The 20,584-nt window shown below is 39.5% G+C and overlaps 4 protein-coding genes across 4 annotated transcripts; 2 read left to right on the plus strand and 2 right to left on the minus strand.

Annotated features, from left to right (window-relative positions):
- Positions 1-456: 456 nt before the first annotated feature.
- LOC141844564 (maltose excess protein 1-like, chloroplastic) lies at positions 457-5,814 on the plus strand. The gene is made up of 9 exons (XM_074732601.1): positions 457-771; positions 840-992; positions 1,070-1,360; positions 1,420-1,509; positions 4,811-4,912; positions 4,999-5,117; positions 5,188-5,250; positions 5,325-5,386; positions 5,470-5,814. Exons 1-9 carry the CDS (start codon positions 526-528, stop codon positions 5,550-5,552), a joined length of 1,209 nt encoding a protein of 402 aa, XP_074588702.1. The 5' UTR covers positions 457-525; the 3' UTR covers positions 5,553-5,814.
- A 925-nt stretch (positions 5,815-6,739) lies between these two features.
- LOC141844563 (coleoptile phototropism protein 1-like) lies at positions 6,740-9,590 on the plus strand. Its single transcript, XM_074732600.1, has 2 exons — positions 6,740-7,492; positions 9,062-9,590. The coding sequence occupies exons 1-2, from the start codon at positions 6,740-6,742 to the stop codon at positions 9,569-9,571; spliced, it is 1,263 nt and encodes a 420-aa protein (XP_074588701.1). The 3' UTR covers positions 9,572-9,590.
- Positions 9,591-10,794: 1,204 nt separating this feature from the next.
- Positions 10,795-14,735, minus strand: LOC141844565 (putative histone H2A variant 3). The gene is made up of 2 exons (XM_074732602.1): positions 14,521-14,735; positions 10,795-11,278 (listed from the first exon to the last, which is right to left on the minus strand). The coding sequence occupies exons 1-2, from the start codon at positions 14,629-14,631 to the stop codon at positions 10,982-10,984; spliced, it is 408 nt and encodes a 135-aa protein (XP_074588703.1). The 5' UTR covers positions 14,632-14,735; the 3' UTR covers positions 10,795-10,981.
- Positions 14,736-19,335: 4,600 nt separating this feature from the next.
- Positions 19,336-19,801, minus strand: LOC141843779 (uncharacterized). Its single transcript, XM_074731812.1, has one exon. The coding sequence runs from the start codon at positions 19,780-19,782 to the stop codon at positions 19,516-19,518; it is 267 nt and encodes an 88-aa protein (XP_074587913.1). The 5' UTR covers positions 19,783-19,801; the 3' UTR covers positions 19,336-19,515.
- Positions 19,802-20,584: the final 783 nt, after the last annotated feature.

A 20,584-nucleotide genomic window follows, 5' to 3' on the forward strand; every position in this document is an offset into this window, starting at 1 on the left:
GTCCATTTGGATAGCTAATTCACATAAATGCTTTTTTAAAATTTAAGGATATTAATTTTTGGAGATAATATTTTTTTTGTCATGATTAATTATAATTTTTTAATTTATTTTTTTTATATATGATTGCGAGATCGATATCAGTTAATCTTTTAATATGTCTATGGAAAAAAAAATACTATTTAATTTTGTTAGTATTTATATTCCATTTAATTTTTCGGATCTTCTCTTTCTCTTTGCCACGCTTCTCCTCCTACGCCGTCCATTTGCCTTCCTTTTCTCCTCTCTAAAGTAAACACTCCCACCGTCGCCACGCGTCGCCGCCTCCGCCGTCTAAGTCCCTTAGTCCGCTTCCGTTCACGTGGTCCCCGGCTGCCCTTCGCCGTGGCCCCCTCGATCACTTCCAATCAAGTGCTATATAAACACCACCGATCACTTCCAACCTCCGATCAAGTGCTTGCTCTCCCATGTCGCCCCCTCGATAGATCTCGCCGACTCCTCTCCCTCACCTCCGTCGCTCGCCCTTTTATGGCAATGGCAGTGACTCCGCCGCCGGCGCTCCGCCTTCGCCCGTCGCCTACCCATGGAGCCTTCCCCCTCTTCCCTCCTCGCCCTTCGCCTTCGCTCGTGGCGAGAGCCCATGGCTCCATCCCCATGCCGCTGCGTCAACGTCTAATAACCCTAAACCAATACCTTCCCGCATCCGCAGTCCCCCGCCCGCGATCGCCGCCGCTCTTCGCCACCTCATCTGACTCCGTCCACCCGGTCGGCAAGGTAGTGGGTTATCACAACGCTTTGCTGGAATTTCAAAAGAAGATTGAATCTTGGCCATTTTTGTCCAGGGATCCAACTACCGGGAATGGGACTCCTTGACGTCTAGGTTCGCGGGAGCTGCGAACATCCCCTTCCTCCTCCTGCAACTTCCCCAGATCATCCTAAATGCCCGCAATCTTCTCTCGGGTAACAACGCCGCACTTTTTGCCGTTCCTTGGCTGGTAGGTGCTCGGTCTCTTTGGGGAAAACTGATTTGTTTAGACTGAACTAGCGTAAAGATTGAAATTGTTTGTTGTAGGGTATGCTTACTGGATTGCTGGGCAACCTGTCGCTAGTGTCCTATTTCGTGGAGAAGAAGGAGACAGAGGCAGTCATCGTCCAGACGTTGGGTGTCGTCTCGACGTATGTAGTGATAGCACAGCTAACCATGGCCCAAGCGATGCCGCTGCCGCAATTCGTGGCGACGACGGTTGTTGTGGCTTTAGGGCTGGTTGTGAACTTTTTGAATTACTTTGGTTGGGTTGATGGTGCTATCTGGAATCTCTGGGAGGATTTCATTACCATTGGTGGACTAGCTGTACTCCCTCAGGTAAGTTGGTGATTGGACGTCTTCATACCTATGCATCTAATCATTGGATGCTATCACAGGTTATGTGGTCTACGTTTGTCCCATTTGTCCCCAGCAGCATCCTTCCTGGAGTCATCTCCTTCACTCTGGCTGCTGCAACTGTCACTTTGGTGAGCTATGTTCCTTAACTAATGACATTTTTATGAACATGTTAGTGCTCGGGAGGTAGCCTCCCCATCAGAGTTTGAGTTTTCATGATCTTATGATTAACCGATGGGAAAATGAATTTGCCAAAAGTACTTTGCTTGAAGAAAACATACCACTTTAATAATTGAATTTGGACGGGAAATACCGTCTTTTGATTAACTAGAGTTGGAATGTGAAAAACATCAAGTGGATTTTTTTCTCAATGAAAGGGAAATGTGGTATGGGGTTTGAAACAAAAATGTATGTGCTAAAAGATCTCAACTTGGGAGAAGTAGAAGAGGATGTTATTTGGATGAAGTAGGTTTAGGTAGACTATTTTGTTCAAAATTCCAATGGTGGGATACAAACAATGTAGCTGATGCCAAATAGATAGGACTCAGGGTTCACTCCTGCATTTTGTTCAATTGTTTCCAAAATCCATCCTTGTTTAAATCAGTCCACTTTTCCTATCCAAGATTCAAACCACATTGATCTGAATTACTAGACACTATAAGATGGCTTAGATGAAACAAATTATTCTCCAAGTGGTTGAACCAACACACTAGATTTTGATTTTAACGTAATGATCAAAGTTAAACCTCTACTACTTTACCACAAAACCCACAAAATCAAGTCAGTTTTTTTTTTTCTTTCTTTAAGTGTAGCTTTGCAATTGGACCATCCATATTTCTAGGCTTTTGGTCCCTGAGGATTCTCAAAACAATATGCACATCCAATTTAGAGTAGGATTTTTCGCTACATGATTTAGTGTCTTAATGATATCAGAATAATCATAATAGGAACCAGGTTTGCTTTTTTCAAATGGGGGATCTTTGGTATCAATTTTGGGTCAGTGAAACATGCAATTAACTTTGTTGATTCTCATTGTGTAATTTCCACTCAAATGCTCAAGTTGTTGATGCCCCCTCCAACAGATGCCTTGGTATTGTGTCATCCATGAAAGGAGTCTCGAAGTGGGTGAGATGTGCATACCCCATTAACTTTCCTTCAATGATCAAGGTAGGGCTCAGTTTTCAAAAAATTATAAATGTGAAAAGCAAGAAAAAAAGGAAAGGATCTATAGGGGGGCCTTCTTTAGTTTTTCTCCATTGGAATTTTATCTTTCCATTTCCCTTTCTATTAACGCTATTACTGGCATAAAGAATTATTCTTATGGACCGAAGTCCCATAGAGCTCCCTTTATCATATGAAGGGTATCCTACATAATTACCAAGTGTTTGACAGATATCAAGCTATAATGTCATGACTTGCCCAGATGAGTATTAACTTGTGAGGCACTACCATTGGTCCAAAATGCTTAAACCTAGTTAATAGTGTTCCACTTATCTAAGTTTATAAATCCTCTTTGTTAGTCCATAATTATCCATGTGAGACTAATCTAGTATGTAATCTCCCCCACTAAAGGCTTGATGTCCTCATCAAGGCCAAAGTCCAACTCATAGCCTATAATCAAGATGTGAGGAGTAATGATGGCTCTGCTATTCCATAGATGATCTTTTTATTAGGTTCTCTCTTATAATAGTTATCACGATTCACCCAAATAACAGAACCCATTAACTAGTCTGACCTAATCATTAGCTCAAAATGCTTAAGCTAATTAATAATAGACTCATTTAAGCTTATAAAAACTCTCTTTACTAGTCCATAATTCTCTATGCAGGCTAAACTAGGATGTCATGAATAATGAGTATACAAATTCATGTGGAACATGAATAGACTATGTGAAACACTCATCCAACTCATTTTTGTGGTGTAAGTCCCAAATATATGCTGTGCTTAGTAATTTTATGTGACAACGTTAATCATGTTGACTGTTATCATTGTTATTGTAGCACTGCATGAAAACATGTGCGACACTCCTATTTTGATGTGTATTTTGATTCTGTTGTGCAGGACTTATGCCCCTGTTGCATGTGAAATTATTTTGATTTTCACATATTCTATCTTGATCCCTATCAGTACACTTGGTAAATCTAACGCATAGTTCATATGATTTCATGCTACTATAGTGCTTCTATCCTTGTGTTGTCAGTAGGGCATTGATAATGTGGCAAACATGGTGCTTTTGTCCTCATGAATGGTGATGTGTACATGATTGCATTTTCTTTGGTTTCTTGTTTATTGTACCACTGTTATAGCTATTATACTGGTGGTATGTCACACCTTGATCCACAACCATTTGGTAGCCAATAGATTTGACTCTTTGCCCTTTTCTGAAAGAAGTTCATTTCTGGAAATTGCAACTGCCAATATGTTGGCTAGTCTTGAAGTTTGCCTTTACCTGAAGTAGAACTTGATTTTCTACATAATAGTCAAACTTGTCCAGTTCTTGTTCTAGTTCATCTTGCCTAGAGACTTGGTTGTAACTTCACAGTGGGTGACTGATACAACTGGATATTCGCATGATTTCTTTAAATACTATTGTGTTCAAGAGGGATTTGATGTCACATATAAATCAACCAAACCTGGTTCCAACAAATGGTACATTGACCCACTTATGAGGGTGGCACAGATGTGGGGATGTAAAAGACTCGATCAGGTGGATGGATAATGGCTTTGTTCATCATAGTAAGAGTTTCCTTTACTAAATCTTTCTGCTAAAACATGCATTCATCAGATGTAAAAGATGAAGCCCATAGATTCATAGAAATACATGTCTTGGGATGGTCGATATATCTAGCCTTAGTGTTGTAAGCAAATGCATTATATTACCATGACTGATACCCTGATCAAACAAGAAACAATTTTACCATGATCCTAAGGCACACCTACCAATCAAAAATGAGTGAGAAAAAAAAATGATAGTCAATTCATATTATGATGATGTTTTTTTTGTCACTTGTGACAACGTTAATCTGATGCTATGGTTCAGTAACATATAGGAAGCAATTATTAAATTACTAAAATATGTCTAAAATCTCGGAAGCTTGTTAAAGAATAATGGCATGCCCATTGCTTTTGCCTGATATTACTATCATTCTAATTTTTCTCCAGCATTAGCATATGCATCATAATGCTTTCAATCTTCCAATTTATTATACTGATGAACCCTAGATGTACCTTGTCCTGTACTGATTCTTCCATTCCCTTGCTTTTTTATGATAGGGCTTTATTCTTTAGTTGGACTTGAAATCATAATCCTGTGAAAGTGTATTTCTCCATTTTGCCATACATTTTACACAACTGTTCCTTCTTTTAGAGCATACCTTTTCCCCTCATTATTCCTGCATACACATCTTGGTATAAAGGTAGTAACACGTACAGGCACGGACCGGCAAACTTTCCGAGAAGGCAACAAAGTTAGTAGGTTCACTGTCTGGATGGACTGCTACCCTCCTTTTCATGTGGATGCCGATCGCACAGATGGTAATAGTAATTTACCTTAGTTCTTTATATGTGCTTCTCCTGTTATTTTGGCTATTGTGGTTGTAGATGATTGGTATGATTTACAGTGGACAAATTATCTCAATCCTGATAACATCAGAGGCTTATCCTCTTTCACAATGTTGCTCTCGATGATGGGAAACGGCCTGATGATTCCGCGAGCTTTGTTTATACGAGATCTTATGTGGTAGGTTTAGCTTTGAAGTTTTCATGATTTCATGTGATAAGTTCATCATCTCCAAGTGTCTGAATTATAGGTTCACTGGTTCAACTTGGGCATCATTTCTTCAGGGTTGGGGAAACCTATTCTGCATGTATAGGTAAGCTTTGCGACGACAATTTTAAACCATATCTTCGCGCGATCGTTAACTTTAAACCGTCGGGGTTGTTCTAGTCTTAACACCATCAGCAGGGAGTTCTTCTTTGGAACAACCATTGGATTGCTTCTTTGGACAGGTATCGATCAATCTCCACTTTATCTTTAGATATCGCTCGGCTAATTGGAAGTCTGATTCATTTGCTTGCTTGCCATTTGTTAGGGATGGCCCTCTGGAGAGATTCAGTGGCCTATGGATACAACAACCCTTTAAGATCCATCAAAGAGCTTGTTTTTGGACCATGATTGAAATGAAGATACTACTTTTCTTTTAGTAATCTAAGTGTCCGAGTTTCGCCCGACTAATCTGAAAGTCCTCCCTCCAGTAAAATCTACTTTACTACTTCAAGAAGGTAATTCTAGAACCCTATCTCAGATTATGCTTCTCAAATATTACCATTTATATATTTTATGCTCCTTGTTTGATTTTTTTTTTTCTCTAGGCATGTTATTTCTTATAGTTTGCCAAATAAATGCCAAATAAAGAATTTAGCAATTTGTTTAGTGAGTTAATTATTGTATGATTTTTAATGCATTTATTGTGTATGTTTAAAAGTAATAAGTTGATTATGTATTTTATACAAATGATTTAAAAAATAATTAATGCGACAGGTGTTGGATAGAAAATGTATGATTTGACATATTGATATATTATTAATTAATATATCAATATGGAAGAGTGATAGATCAATTAATTTTACTGCATTCGACAGGTCTGGACATGTGGATATATTATTAATTAATTAATTAATTAATTTTTCGTATAAATTCATCAGAATAGTAGATATGTTAAACGTTTATTAATAATCAATTAGTTTTACAGTATAATTGAAATAATTGATTCAATTTTTGTAAATTTGTAAATAAATTTATTTATTTTTAAAATATTGATTATTTAAGTTTATTTGAATCAGTATCAGCGGATTATTATGTTGGTTTTGAACAGTCAATTGTTATATTTAAATAGGATAAATACTATATAATTTGACTAATTGATTAATAAATCAAGGTGATTCGATTGTTCGGTGGTAGTTCGATTTTGATTGTTTAAAAAAATAAATTCATTTGATTTTGATTTATTTAATTCAATTGGTTCGATTTTTAATAGAATGCTTATTCCTACTCTCGGCGAGTTTTTTTTTATTATTTTTTTATAGGCGAATAGAATATGAAAACATAGATTATTATTATTATTATTATTATATGAAATTGAAGAAAGTTCATTAAAATAGAGTAATTTTTGCCTTAAATATTCTATAATTTTTATTAAAAAAAATGATTGTAAAGTTCGTTATAATTTGACACGTGGCTTAAAGGTTGGTCGTAAGATAATTATTTTATTTTATTCATTTACATTTATTGGACCGGAAATAAAATGTTAAAAAGCGGTTTGAACCGCGACCTCAATCCTGAACCAAACCACTGCGCTGCGCATGGCGACCATGACGGCCGTGGCCTGTGCGTCTCCGCCCTCGCCTTCGCTCACCAGCGCCACCGCCCGCAGCCACAAACTTCCCTGCTCTCCGCCGCCGGAGGAGCACCACCGTTCCTGGCTCGACGACTCGTCTGTCCAAGAACTCGACCACTTCGCCGAGAGCCTCGCCGGCATCAAAGCCAAGGGCGTCGGGCCGGAGCTTCTCGGCTCCCTCCTCGCCCACTACGCCTACCGCTGGCTCCCCGAGCTCTCCGGCCGCGCCGTCCCCTCGCCGGAGAACCCCACCGCCGCCTGGCTCAAGAAGCGGTTCCTCATCGAGACCCTCGCCTCCGTGCTCCCGCCCGACAAGGCCGCCCTCCCCTGCGACTTCCTCCTCCGCCTCCTCCGCGCCGCCAGCATGGTCGCCGCCGGCCCGCCCTGCATCCAAGTACTGGAGGCCCGCGCGGCCGCGCAGCTCGACGAGGCCTCCCTCAAGGAGCTGCTAATCCCCGCCTTCAGCCACACCACCGCCACGCTCCTCGACGTCGCCATGGTCCTGCGCCTCGTCCGCCGCTTCGCCGGCGCCGACGACGCCAGCAGGACCGGCGCCGCCCTCGCCAGGGTGGCCAAGCTCCTCGACTCCTATCTCGCCGAGGCCGCCTTCGACCCCGCCCTCACCGTCCCAACCTTCGAGGACCTCGCCACCTCCCTCCCCGCCCACGCCCGCGCCATGGACGACGGTCTCTACCGAGCCATCGACACCTACATCAAAGTAATTGAACTCTCTCCGTCATTTTTCATCTTCAATCCACACTCAAAGCACAGTCATTAATCTTCCTGCTTCATCAGCTTTCACGCCGGCGGTGGTTTTTAATTTGCTTATTTACTTCGGATTTTTGTTTTTTGTTTTTACTCTTATGCAAAACGTGGAATTCACCATCTTAGCGATCTCACATGATCGGCGACTATTTATGAGGAGGTAAATCGAGAAACTGCAGTTAGTTACAACACAGGAGGGTATTATCTGACTTTGTCAGAATTCGAACCCTGTTCTCTTCTGCAAATTTTTTTTTTACTCGAATCTTTCTCATTGTGTCATGGCTGTTCATCTTCGTCCTGTTCTTGCCGAAGGACCACTGGACCAGATGGATGGAGCTTGGCTTGGGGCCTTAGTGGGATGACAATGACTCTCATTTGGATTGGAGTTTGAGTGGGAGTTTTATATCCTTCATTTTCATTATTGTTTATTATATTTATATTCATTTCATATTTAATTTTCATCTTTATCTTTATATGAATTGAAAGATTGAATGTTTATACCATCGGGATATAGTTGAGTTGATTACTATAAGACAGATTTATTGAAGTGGACAAAAGTTGAATCTCAATAAAATTGAGATAATATGCTCTCCGTAGTGGTCAACTGTAGTTTCTTGATTTACCTTCTCATAGATGATTATAGAGACGACCGTACTGGACTATTGGAATAGTGAATTTCATCTTTTATTAAAGAGGATTGAATATTCATCTTCATTTTCGTACCATAAAAATCCAGATTCAAAAATTCCTTCTATATCTTCATTTATTCGAGTAGGATATCAAATCTTCAAGGTGGAATCCATCACCCAGCGGTCCCACACGGTTGGTCCCATGACCATCTGTGAGAAGGTAATCGAGAAACTGTAATTGGTTACGACGAAGGTCTCATACGATCAATTTCATCATCATATGTGAGAAAGTAAATCAAGAAGTTACAATTGACTACGATAGAGGATGACATTATCTTGATTTCGTCAAAATTCAATCTTTGTGCACTTTAACAAGTTTATCTCATCATAATCAACTCAATTATGTTTTGAGGGCACATAAATCACATACTTTTCTTCTTATATAAAAAAGTGAAATCCGTCACTCCAGCGGCCCTACACGGTCGGTCCTACGACCATCTATGAGTAGGTAAATCGAAAAATTACAGTTGATCATGACAGAAAAGGATATTATCTCGGTTTCGTCGAAATTTGAACTCTTATCCTCTTCTGTAAATCTACTCTATCGTTACCAATTCAATTATGCCCGGGGACACATAAATCACATACTTAATATGTCAACGGTGGGAGGGAGGCTTTATTTCTAGAGCGGTAAAGACCCAAGATTGGTAATTAATGGGTTTACAGCTGCTGCCTGCCTGGTGGTCCAAGCTCCGGTGGTCGTTTTCTTTACATTCTTATTATGATCTGCTGCGTCTGGATTTTTGTTCGTCGAGCTTTTTAATTTGTTGGGACCATGCATGTCGTGTGATTAATTAATTAATGGCCGGGCTGGTTGGAAATTGGAATGGAAGGCGCATCCGAGCAGCAGCAAGGTGGAGAGGAAGGTGCTGTGCCGGCTGGTCGACGCGCGGAAGCTGTCGTCGGAGGCGGCGCTGCACGCGGCGCAGAACGAGAGGCTGCCGGTGAGGTCGGTCATCCAGGTGCTCTTCGCGGAGCACAGCAAGCTGAGCCGGCTGGCCGAGTGGAGCGGGTCCTTCAACAGGTCATCGACGGGGAGGAGCCCGAGCGAGGCGGCGGTGGCGCAGCAGCAGGAGGTGCGGCGGCTGAGGGACGAGGTGGTGAGGCTGCATGTGCGTTGCATTGGCCTGCAGGCGCAGGTGGATAGGCTGGCGGCCGCGCAGAGGAAGAAGACGGCGCCGAAGACGAACGGGTGGCTGTGGTCTTGTTTCTGGAGTGGCGGCAGCGGCGGTCGTTCGGAGGCGGTGGAGAAGAAGGTGGTTCGGTCGGAGTTGAGCGCCGGGCGGCCGACACCGGCGCGGGACAAGCAGAGATCAAAAATTTTAAGAACTGCCTCTTTGTAATTGTAGTTTCTCATCAAAATTGTGCTCTAACTGTTAGCTAACTTTCAATTCTAATTCTATGTTTGTCTCACCTAATTAAAGCCAAATATTGAAAAATTTTCATCAGTAAATTGAAAAATATCATACAAAGTTTTATAAATAATATATTAATTTAATTTAATTTAATTTTGATTTTAAAATATCTTATTCAATAATTCAAAATAAAAAAATAATTAATAAAATCTAAGTGAACATATAAATTAATTGATAAATTTCTTATATTACTCAAAAAATTTGATTAATTTATTTTTTTATTAAATTAATAAATATTTTATTTATTTAATTTTTATTAAAAAACTTTTTCATAGAAAAAATTAATCTACAATTCATCACAATTAAAAATCAAACCTATAAATATCTGATTAATTGCTCAACCACCACCATTCAATTCCAATTAGTTAAATCTTTATTCAAATAAAAATAAATTATAATTTAAAATGATACTCGAACCTTAAGTATATTCAAACTAAAATTACATAAAAATAAATATTTCAAATTCAATAAGCAATTCGTGAACGAATAAAAATATTATAAGTTTAAATTCAATTTTTTAAAAAAAATCAAACATACACTAATTTAATAATTTTAAATATGAATCAAATATTTTTTGAATTGACTAGATTCGCTTAGTCTCAACTGTTGAATCGATTGATAGATAACTCAAGTATATAGATTGGACAACTCAAGTTATAAGGAAAAAAGTGAAAAATAGTCACAATCTACCAAAGTCAACTTATTTGAACAAGAATGAATTACTGGAATGAAAATATTACCCCCAAGTTTATTTCAAAGTCAACTTGTTGTCTATCATGCATAAAACTGCTTCAGACATTGATTTTGAACTCAACTTGGGTTTGAGAATCCTAAATTACATATCAAGTGAAACTGAACTCACTCATAAGATTTCAAGACAAAAAATATTATCACAAATAAAAGAAAATTTTGAAATGTAAAAGTATTAAAAAAAACAAGAATAAAAGTAAGAATACTTTGTGTGTGTGTGACATTTGTGCAGTATAGCATTCAAGAAGAAGGGCATGGTCCTAAAAGAGTGAGTTCATAAGGTCCCAAAACTTGCTTCAAGGTCACTGAACCTTCTAAAGTTGGTGGAAGGAATGAGTTTGCTAGGTATCATTGTCGACGCACAGGCGATAACAAGCAAAATAAATGAAACTATAAAAGAATTCAGCACAGAAATCAGATCGAGAGAGACTTATTAAAAGTACCTAGTTCATGAATGTGTCGTCCGAGAGCATGACAGTTTTCGGTTGTTGAACGACAAGAGATCATAAATCTGTCTTCAAATCAAAATAGCAGGTGTTGGCATTAATGGTACTTGAAAGAAACCACAGTGAACTGTTGGAGTTTCAATCATTCCTTGGTTGATTTGTTGATAAGGGATTTGTGGATGTGGGGAATGACACCGCCTCCGGCAATGGTGCCCTTGATGAGGGTATCCAACTCTTCGTCCCCGCGGATTGCGAGCTGCAAATGCCTTGGAGTGATGCGCTTCACTTTTAGATCTTTGCTCGCGTTGCCAGCCAGTTCTAGCACCTCTGCAGTCAGATACTCTAAGATGGCGGCCAGGTAAACAGCCGCCGTAGCTCCCACTCTACCGTGAGCTGCCACTCGAGACTTGAGCAAACGGTGGACGCGCCCGACTGGAAACTGCAATGAGGGACACAAACAGTCACTTAAAAAAGAGAATTCTAGGTAACTTGTGTGTCTGACAAAACAAAAAGAGACTATTTGATCAGTGTAGCATATATATAAAGCAGTCATGAACTAGAGAAAGAGCAATGTTAACATAATTTTGAAGATCGATATGTATCTAGACCTAGCAATTGGTGAATTTTCCTTTCCTTTTATTTATATTTTTAGTGTTGGTGTTGGTTCAGTTTTGAGTTTTGTTAGCAGCTTGGTAAGTTCAATATAAAAAAATACTACCAATAAGACAATAAGAAAAACAGAGATTTCATCCTTGCTTCTGTCCATCCTTTCGAAGCAAAAGCTTAGTATATATGGGTAAGGAGTATTACTCTTCAATGTATACAACATACAGAATAAAACATAATGTCGAGATTCTGAATTTCATACTGGACCTTTTTTTGCACTAATTACTCAATCAGATGTACAAACCATCATAATACCTTGCACAGATTTTTAACAGTAGTAATAAAAATAAGTAAATTTAGAAGGAAAAAAAAATCAAAAAACAGAATACAAATTTAAACAAAGAATAAGATACGAATATGTAGATAATTTTAATGCTTGTTTAGATTATAAAAATAAATAAGATTAATGGAATTCATTACCCAGTTCCCTATTAGCTTGGTGATAGGATGTAAGAAAGATAGCAAAGACCCATGTAACTAAGAATATTTTTTATTAAATTTTCTGCATTATGTTTCTTCTTTTATATTCTCAAGAATTTTATTCCCTTTATCTTTTCATTTTATCATAGACAAGCCACTCCTTAAATGCCTATGAATAATAACACTATTAGTCCTTTTCATATCAAACAAAGTAATACATTTTTGTGGTTGAAGGTTGATACTCTCGATATGGTCATCCTTCTATCTCCTCCCTTTCCCCATGCTCCTCCCTTAGGGTCCCTTATCTCTCAAGGATGGAAAAACTTTCCATGAATTGACACAAAAGTTGAGGCACATAAATTCACCTCTCCATTCACTTGGCAAAAGCTCCCGTGGAAAGGACTTGAAATCTTTTCTGCACAAAGAATTTTGGTACAAATTGCTTCCACCCAAAATCGAGTAGAAGAGGTCGGATTCCATGGAGAAGTAAAAAAAAAAAAACTATTTTGCCCCTATTGAGAGTTGTTGGTCAATGTAATTAATAATTATGCAAGCTTCCATCTCCCTAATCTTTTGATTTGTCACTAAATGACACTCTCATCTGTTTCATTATCCTGTTTGTCGCCACCTGTGGGATGATTCCATTATCCGCCTCATCTGTTGCAGTATGCTGTTCATCGCCACCTGTGGATGATTCCATTGTCCACCTCATTTTTGACCTCAACAATATTAGTGAGGAGGGCAAGGAGGCAGGCAGTTCAGTCAAGGATTGTCATAAGCAAGTCAGGTGTTGTGATGACAGGGATAGATGCAGCCATCATAGCTAACCATTAGCTTGGCACAGCTCTCAGATCAAACGGCATGGCCAGGAACTGGTAAAAAATCATTGAATTTCCAGGAAGAAGACAAAAGAATGAGAGGTAACAAGGTAATTTTAATTTTTCCTATTGCATTCATTTCTTTTATTAGGTAAATAACTTCTTTCCTTTCGTTCCTCACATTCTTGACTTTCCTCTCCATTTTCCTTCCCTCAAGTCTTAGATAGGACTTAAATTCCTATCAATTTGAAATCAAAACCATAGATCCTCTGTATCACCACTATCCTCCTATGCACAATCATCTTTTAACACTTCCACCCTCATCTCTACCACTGCTATCCTCCTATGCACAATCATCTTTTCAGCCCCACTTATGCTTTCACTGCCACCCTCACCTCTGTAGCTTTCTAGCTACATGCAGTTCAGCATTGTATTTCATGATGGAATGCATTGGTTCTACAGCTTCATCAGTGTAAATCTGCATCAATCACTAGCATTGAACCTCGTGACACAATCTCTTCAACATAGAAGAAATATCACTTCACAACAACAATAGGTTGCCAATCAGATGTACATAGTGTTACAAAACTCCATAGTTACCCATAGCTACATATTAGGTGAATCACAAAAATCAACAAGATGGCTCAAGTTAGAGCACTCAAGCCAAATATACACAAACAAGGAGATGAGTGCTTGTTGACCCTGACCTATCCATTAAAATCTCAGCAGCAATTTTCAAAAACATAATCAGATAGCACCTTTTGATTAGATGAGGGATTTCTCTTGTCTAAAAGAGCATATTGTACTTGGTGAATTTCATGAGTTGAAAAGTTTACTGAGTCAATCACCCAAAATAATCTAAGGTAGTGATAGCCTCTATGACTTGAGGTGCCAGCATCTAATAATATGAATGGTTTGACTTGTGTTGTGGGTTTCCATCCTAAGAAGAGTTTGTAGATGGTCTTCTAGTCTAGTGCCAGATGCAGGATTCAGTGTTTGGAGGGAGCAAAGTAGCACTAATTCCATTTTTGAGAGGAGTTTTCTTAAAAACAAAATAGAACTATAATTTTTAAAATTATTTTGGAAAATATAGTTGTGTGTGTGTAGAAAAGAAGGGTGAGCAATCAGCAACTAAAGGTAGATCATGAGATATGACTGTAGCATAGAATATGACAGCTTGTAAGATAAGCAAGAAGAAATTGAAGAATGAGCAACCCAAGAAGTGGAATCTCGAAAATCACTCCAGGCAAAAGTGTGAGTTTAATCAAGTTGAAGATCCGGATGAAGTGAACCATCTTAATTAAGTGACCAAAAAAAAAAAAACACATAGAGCTTATTATCATCATGTACATATTTCAGCTCTCTTTCGCTCCCCCTCATATCTTCCATTCAAGTGAACTGACGGTAAATAAGACCTAGAGTTCCTATAGCTATGCAAAGCATGAGAGTTGTTTTAAACTATTTGCATAAAAAGATTAACTTCAAATTTTAGCACTGGAGTTTACATAGTTAATTTTTTTGTTCGAAAGTACCAACGAACCCAAAACAAAGGAAAGGTATAGAAAAGTACATTAATTATAGATCCAAGCTATAATCAGAATGGTCACGATTTAGGTAGCCTACAATCCTCAGGCAACAGCTCCCTATCATCTTGCATCTCTCTTAACGGGATTCGAAAAAGCAATCTCAGGGTTAATAACAACAGATTTCTGACCACAGACCCGGAAATAGATCGAGAAGCAGAGCAAGAGATGAGATCGGAAGCAGAAGAACGCACCTGAAGGCCTGCTCGTTGAGATCGGGAGATCGCCTTCTTCTTGTCCTTGTCCCTGTTCGCGTTAGGAACCGGAGGCCGCGTGATGAGGCCCTTCGCTCCCTTTCCCGACATTGTGACCGACGATCCCTTGGGATTCTTGCGATCCAAGGCGCCGATGCAGAAACCGAGGGAGAAGAACTCGAGGAGCCGATGCGAGATGGAGGCGGAGGAGGAAGAAGAAGAAGAGGTAAAGGAGGAGATTTCCGTGGGCGTTTACGGAATGTACAAGGGATCGGGCTGTGATCCAACGGTCGCTATGCGCCCACGTGGTCCCATCCCCTGCATTGGAAGGGTTAAAAAGACCTAAATGAATATTTTAATTAATTACAAGTTCAAAAGGAAACATTTTGTTTTTGTAATTATTATGGCAAAAACTATGAAGACGTCGATTCTATAACGATTTAAAAGAAGTAAATCATAATGATCGATAGATTTTTTTTTCGGAAGGGATCTTTGCGCTTGGTAGGCGGGTTTAGGAGAGTTCTCATTCTTAATGCTTGGTAGACGAGAATGAAAATCAAAATAAGAATTTGATATCCCTGATTTCATAACCTACCCCTCCCTCGATTATCGCTAAACTCATTCCCATCGCGGTGCAACTTTTTTCCCTGCGATTTCTTCCCCGCCGCGATTCTTCCTTTCTTCTTCCCCATCCGCGAGCCGGCCGCCCCCCTTTTCTTCTCCCCCGTTCATCTAAGCTCCCCCCATCTTCCTCCTCTTCTTCTTTTCTCTGCCGGCCGAGCTCCTCCACCCCCTTCCCCTTTTCTTCCTCCTCCTCTTCTTCTTCCTTTCTCCTCATTTCTCCTAGTCTACTTGTAATCGATTGCTTGATCAATTATGGACAAGTGTAATCGATTCCTTGATCGATTACACGACTTTCTGAGAAAAACATTCGCGACATTTAATCGAGCACGCGGTCGATTATATGGAGCCAGTCGACTGGAGTTAAATCCAGTCGACTGGAATTAAATCCAGTCGCCATTCCAGTATCTATACCAAGCACCAAAAATCCGGTAATCATTCCCATTGCCATTAACCCCTCAATCAAAATCCTTTACCGAAGAGGTAAAGGAGGAGATTTCCGTGGGCGTTTACGGAATGTACGAGGGATCGGGCTGTGATCCAACGGTCGCTATGCGCCCACGTGGTCCCATCCCCTGCATTGGAAGGGTTAAAAAGACCTAAATGAATATTTTAATTAATTACAAGTTCAAAAGGAAACATTTTGTTTTTGTAATTATTATGGCAAAAACTATGAAGACTTCGATTCTATAACGATTTAAAAGAAGTAAATCATAATGATCGATAGATTTTTTTTTCGGAAGGGATCTTATTCTCTAAGAGATATAGTTCGTAGAATCGTGATCCTATGTAGCATGGATTTGGAGTTAGAATCGGATTGGTCGGGATCGTAGAATCATACAATCTTACTAAAAATCTTTGAAATTTTATGATACATGATTAATAATTAAAAAATATCTAAAAAAATATAATTAATAATTTTACATATACATGCAACTATCGACATTCACATCTCATCTCAGATGACATTATTATCTGTATAAATTTAAATTAACTAGTAATTTAACTTTCATTTAGTACAGAAACACTCAATAATATTTCTACTAACACAATAACAATACTCACATTCAACTTCAAGAATGTTTTCTTGATTCATAAGATAATTCAGTTTAAAGACCAATAAAGCAGCCCTCAACAAAAAATTCATAAAATCATTTGCAACGTAGGATCGTACTGATCCGCTCGGATTCTACCGATCTCATCAATCTTGCTCCAATTCCACCGTAAAAATTGATTCTATCAGGATCGTAAGATCGTGAGATCCTACGATCCAGATTGCGATTATGCAAACTATGGTTATAATTGCTAGTATTTTAAAAAAATTAATGTTCTAATGAATTTAACAATTTTTTTTACTTCTTAAAGCAGAATAAATTATGGTATAAGGTTTTCATTGTATTCAGCAGCTTCCATACTTCTCAAGCCAACTAATCTTACTGAAAACAAATGCTGGAAGCCTTTTCAGATTTTAGGGTTCTTGTATAGTTGAGCTGTTCTTCATTGATTCTATGCTTTGTATTTTATGCTGGAGGATGTATTTTGCACCTACAATATACTTCTTTGCTGTTATTATTGTCGAATCATTGCAGATCAAAAGTAATGTATCAAGTGTGTTTATTATCGTGGATTTCAATTCGGTCTGAGGTCGATGAGGTTGCATCCACAGTTTGAATTGAACTCGAGCCTGCCCTTCGTAGGGCGGTTCAAGTCATGATGTGATTCAAGTCTTAGCTGGGTGAGTCCAAGGTAGTTAAGTCGGAGTACTTATGCCTACTAGGTTGATTTCTCGATAGTCTACCATTCGTATACTACATCAGTCGACTCAAGTGCAGAACCAGAAAGCATAATGAAGATAGGCCAAGAATGCATAGAAATGTTTCAGTCGACTATTTGTCTGATGTTATCAACCAAAATGTTTCTACAGGTTTTTTCCTGATGAGGTGCTGAAGCAATGAACAAACTACATTTGATGCACTTGTTGCATATCTGAAGAAAGGAAAGCAATTTATTTGTATATGAATAGCTCAATTGTTGAAGCTTAGAACAAACTGTAGTCTAATGCAAATGTGTAAATATTGGCTAATAGTAAGTTGTTATAAACAAAAAGTATCTACGCACTAAATTCTCGTGCAATCGAGATATCGATCATGTGTCATACTAAATTATGTGCAACAATACTCAGAATAAGTGCAACAACAGGGAATCTTGTGTGCCAAAGAAAATCATTAGTATGCTATCATTGCCAAACCATATATTACACTTGCACCAAAAGATCAATCAGATTCGAAAACCACAAAATCATTAAGCTAATATGAAGTTTACTACTATAGAACTGCACTGCATATATTAGGGCACTCTATAGGCACTGCTTTTAGAATGAGGAAGAAGGCATTTTCTTTTGAATCAAGTTTGATAACCTTGAAAACAAAGTAATTGAAAATGGCCTTATCAGAGATTCAAGGATGGAAGAGAAATTTACTTCAAAGCTACCTCATAAATAATATGATGATATGTGTCCAAAATGAAATGCCTATCTATTTACTCATGAATATTATAGTATCTCTGAATTATTGAAACAAATTCAAGTACTTACATCCACTTTCTGAAGGAATGGTTCTACACTTGTATTATATTATTTGTGATATTATAACACCTCCTATCCTTACTGAGCAACTCTTTATCCCGTTGGTTTCAAAATGCATAAGCAAACATCCAAAAATACATCCATGGAACAAAAAGAACCAGCACATCTCTTTGTAAAATACTTCAATTCAACATCTCAAAGTGGGGTGTACCAAGCTCATTCAAGATGGTTAACAATTAGCTCACCAAGATTCCTTCTAGTAAGTGGTCTTTATGTAAAATGCTTTTGGAGAGAGCAATTTTTGTGAGATTTCTGATTTCATCACTAGATCAATTTAGATTATCTAGAATATTGCTAGTCTGTTTGCAATGTCTTTTTGCTGAAGAAAATAGATATTGCTGCACAATTTCTTTTCACTGAAGAAAAGAGATATAGCTGTTCCTACTTTGCCTGATTTGAGATGAGAAAGGGATTTCAAGTTTTGCCAAAAAATGAAGGTTTTTCTCTAGGGCTTAAAATTGCACCTACTATCCACTCATACCAATTTCTTCAACCAAAAAAGTATGTATCTAATGCGATGAATTTATATCATTGTTGTCTTGAAGAAAGCAAAAGCGTAGTGAAATTGTTATAGCTGTAACTTGATATAGTTTCTATTTAGATCTAAGTCTAACTAGGAGGGCTAGTGTCTTGGGCCAAACTATTAACTAGGCATTCACCCAAACCAAGGGAAGACTGACTTGGTCATTCTCACATCTGATAGCTCTCTTCCCTAACCACGGCTGAAAAGAAACTAAAATCGGTGGCACAATGAGCCAAGATACTATACGCATATATGTCAGATCACATACAATGACCATGCTAGCAACAAATATCAAGAGGGGAGATTAGGCCAACCTCATCCTGCTTCATGGCAACTATATCACACCTGTACGAATCTCTTGAGTCTTGAGCTTCTGAAGACACCCTGATCAAGGAGCACTTCTCATCTCGCATCTATACCATGGAAGAGTTCAATGGCAGATGTCCATTTCAATTTTACCTTAGCACGACGATGTCATATGAAGCCCAATTTTAATGGCACACACCTTAGGTCTCTATAAACAGTTGAGCCTTGATGCCAATAAAAAGCTTTTTCCTTAGCTATCTTTCATTCTTCTCCAAATAGCCTTAAGAGGCAGATTGCAATGCTCATAGGAGAGGGGGCAAAGGGACTCAAGCATTGATGTGAGACACCGGACATAGGATCGCATTGTGCTCCCATTGGGGAGATGCATCACCATGTCGCTCCCATCGAAGGAGATGTGACCATATCATGTGCAAGAACACACATCGATCACAATTCTCTTAGATTATGGAGCATCTACTGACTTGAGCATTCGAAGTATGACCACCCTACCATACTCATGCTCGACACCTCTCTCTGGTCTCATCCTTACCCACAAAGCCTGTTGCCTACTGAATCGAATTGGGTTGGCTTTTCATCAAGTCTCCTTAAGGAATCCAGTCCACTCAACTATCAGTAACTCTTCCTCAGTTTGGTTATACTTCAACAAATCAAATCTTCCCCAAGTTCTTTAACCCCAATTGACAAATGTTCTTCATTGACTGTAGTAATTTGCCTAATCAAGGAACTGAAATAACAAGGCTTATCTAAGGTAAACTATACTTCTTCTTCAAAATTTCTATTCATTTCAAATTCCATACTTCATCCAAATACAAAGATCGACTGAAAAAGGAGGAGGGAAATGATGAATCTTACGAATCCAAATCAAAGATGGCTGGAGCTTTCAGAACGAGAAGGTGGCTTGCGGATCGGAGCGGGAGGGCAGCGGGGCGGAGTCCGATAAGAACCAGAGCACGATGGCGCAGAGGGCGACGACGATGGGGATGACGTGGACGGCGTTCTCGGCGCACCTCATCCGCGCGGCGATCTTCTTCCCGATGTCGGAGTTGGGGTGGCACGTCGGGAGCTCATCGCACTCCACCGACGATCGGCGCGGCAGAGGGTAGCGTCGTTCGTCCGGTGATCTCCCAGCGACCGGCGATCGGAGCATGCTTGCGACCGAGGGAAGGGGAAGAAGGGAAGATCTCGGAGAATTTTTTATATATTTTTTATTTTATTTTTTCCAAGGAATTAAATAGGTATCTTCTTAAATATTTAATTATTTTTTATTTGTATTTAAATAGGTATCTTAATTATTTTATTTGAGATTGCTACGCTGTGCAACAAACCCGTGCGCAACTCTCTGATCCACCACCGCCCCCGCCATGCCGTCCGGCCACCACCGACCGTCGCCTCGACGCTCCACTCGTCGGCGCTTCGATCGGCGCCGGATTCCGATCGGATAGTGGTCGGAATCCGGCAGATGCCGATCTTTCCTCGGCTGGTCTCCGGTCGCGATTCGGTCGGAATCCGACTCGATCGATCGTCGACAGTGGCTGCGTCGTTTTCAACCAAATCACGATCGAATTTCGGCCAAATCATAGTCGGAGACCGACCATCCTTCCTCGCCCGATCAACCGTTGCGATTTGGCCGGAAACGGCGCTGTCACTGCCAACCCTGTTTCCGATCGAATTCTGTCGAATTCCGACCACTATTCGGTTGGAATTCAACGCCGGATGGAGCGCCGACGAGCGGCGCGTCGATCGCGCCCGAGGTGACGGCCGGCGGTGGCCAGACGGCGCGGTGAGGACGGCGACAACGGCGATTGATCGCGGGTGTCGCACAAAGGTCACGGATTCCTCGTCGCGCAGCGTAACATTTCTCTTATTTTATTATTTATAAACTATTTATTTATTTTTAAGTGGATGAGAAAATATACATAAAGTAGCCGCATACAATCGCACAACCCAAT

The sequence above is a fragment of the Curcuma longa genome, chromosome 13 (genome assembly GCF_044706935.1).
Source record: "Curcuma longa cultivar G26 ecotype Majalengka, Jawa Barat chromosome 13, ITB_CL_G26_1.1, whole genome shotgun sequence".
NCBI classification, from domain to species: domain Eukaryota; kingdom Viridiplantae; phylum Streptophyta; class Magnoliopsida; order Zingiberales; family Zingiberaceae; genus Curcuma; species Curcuma longa.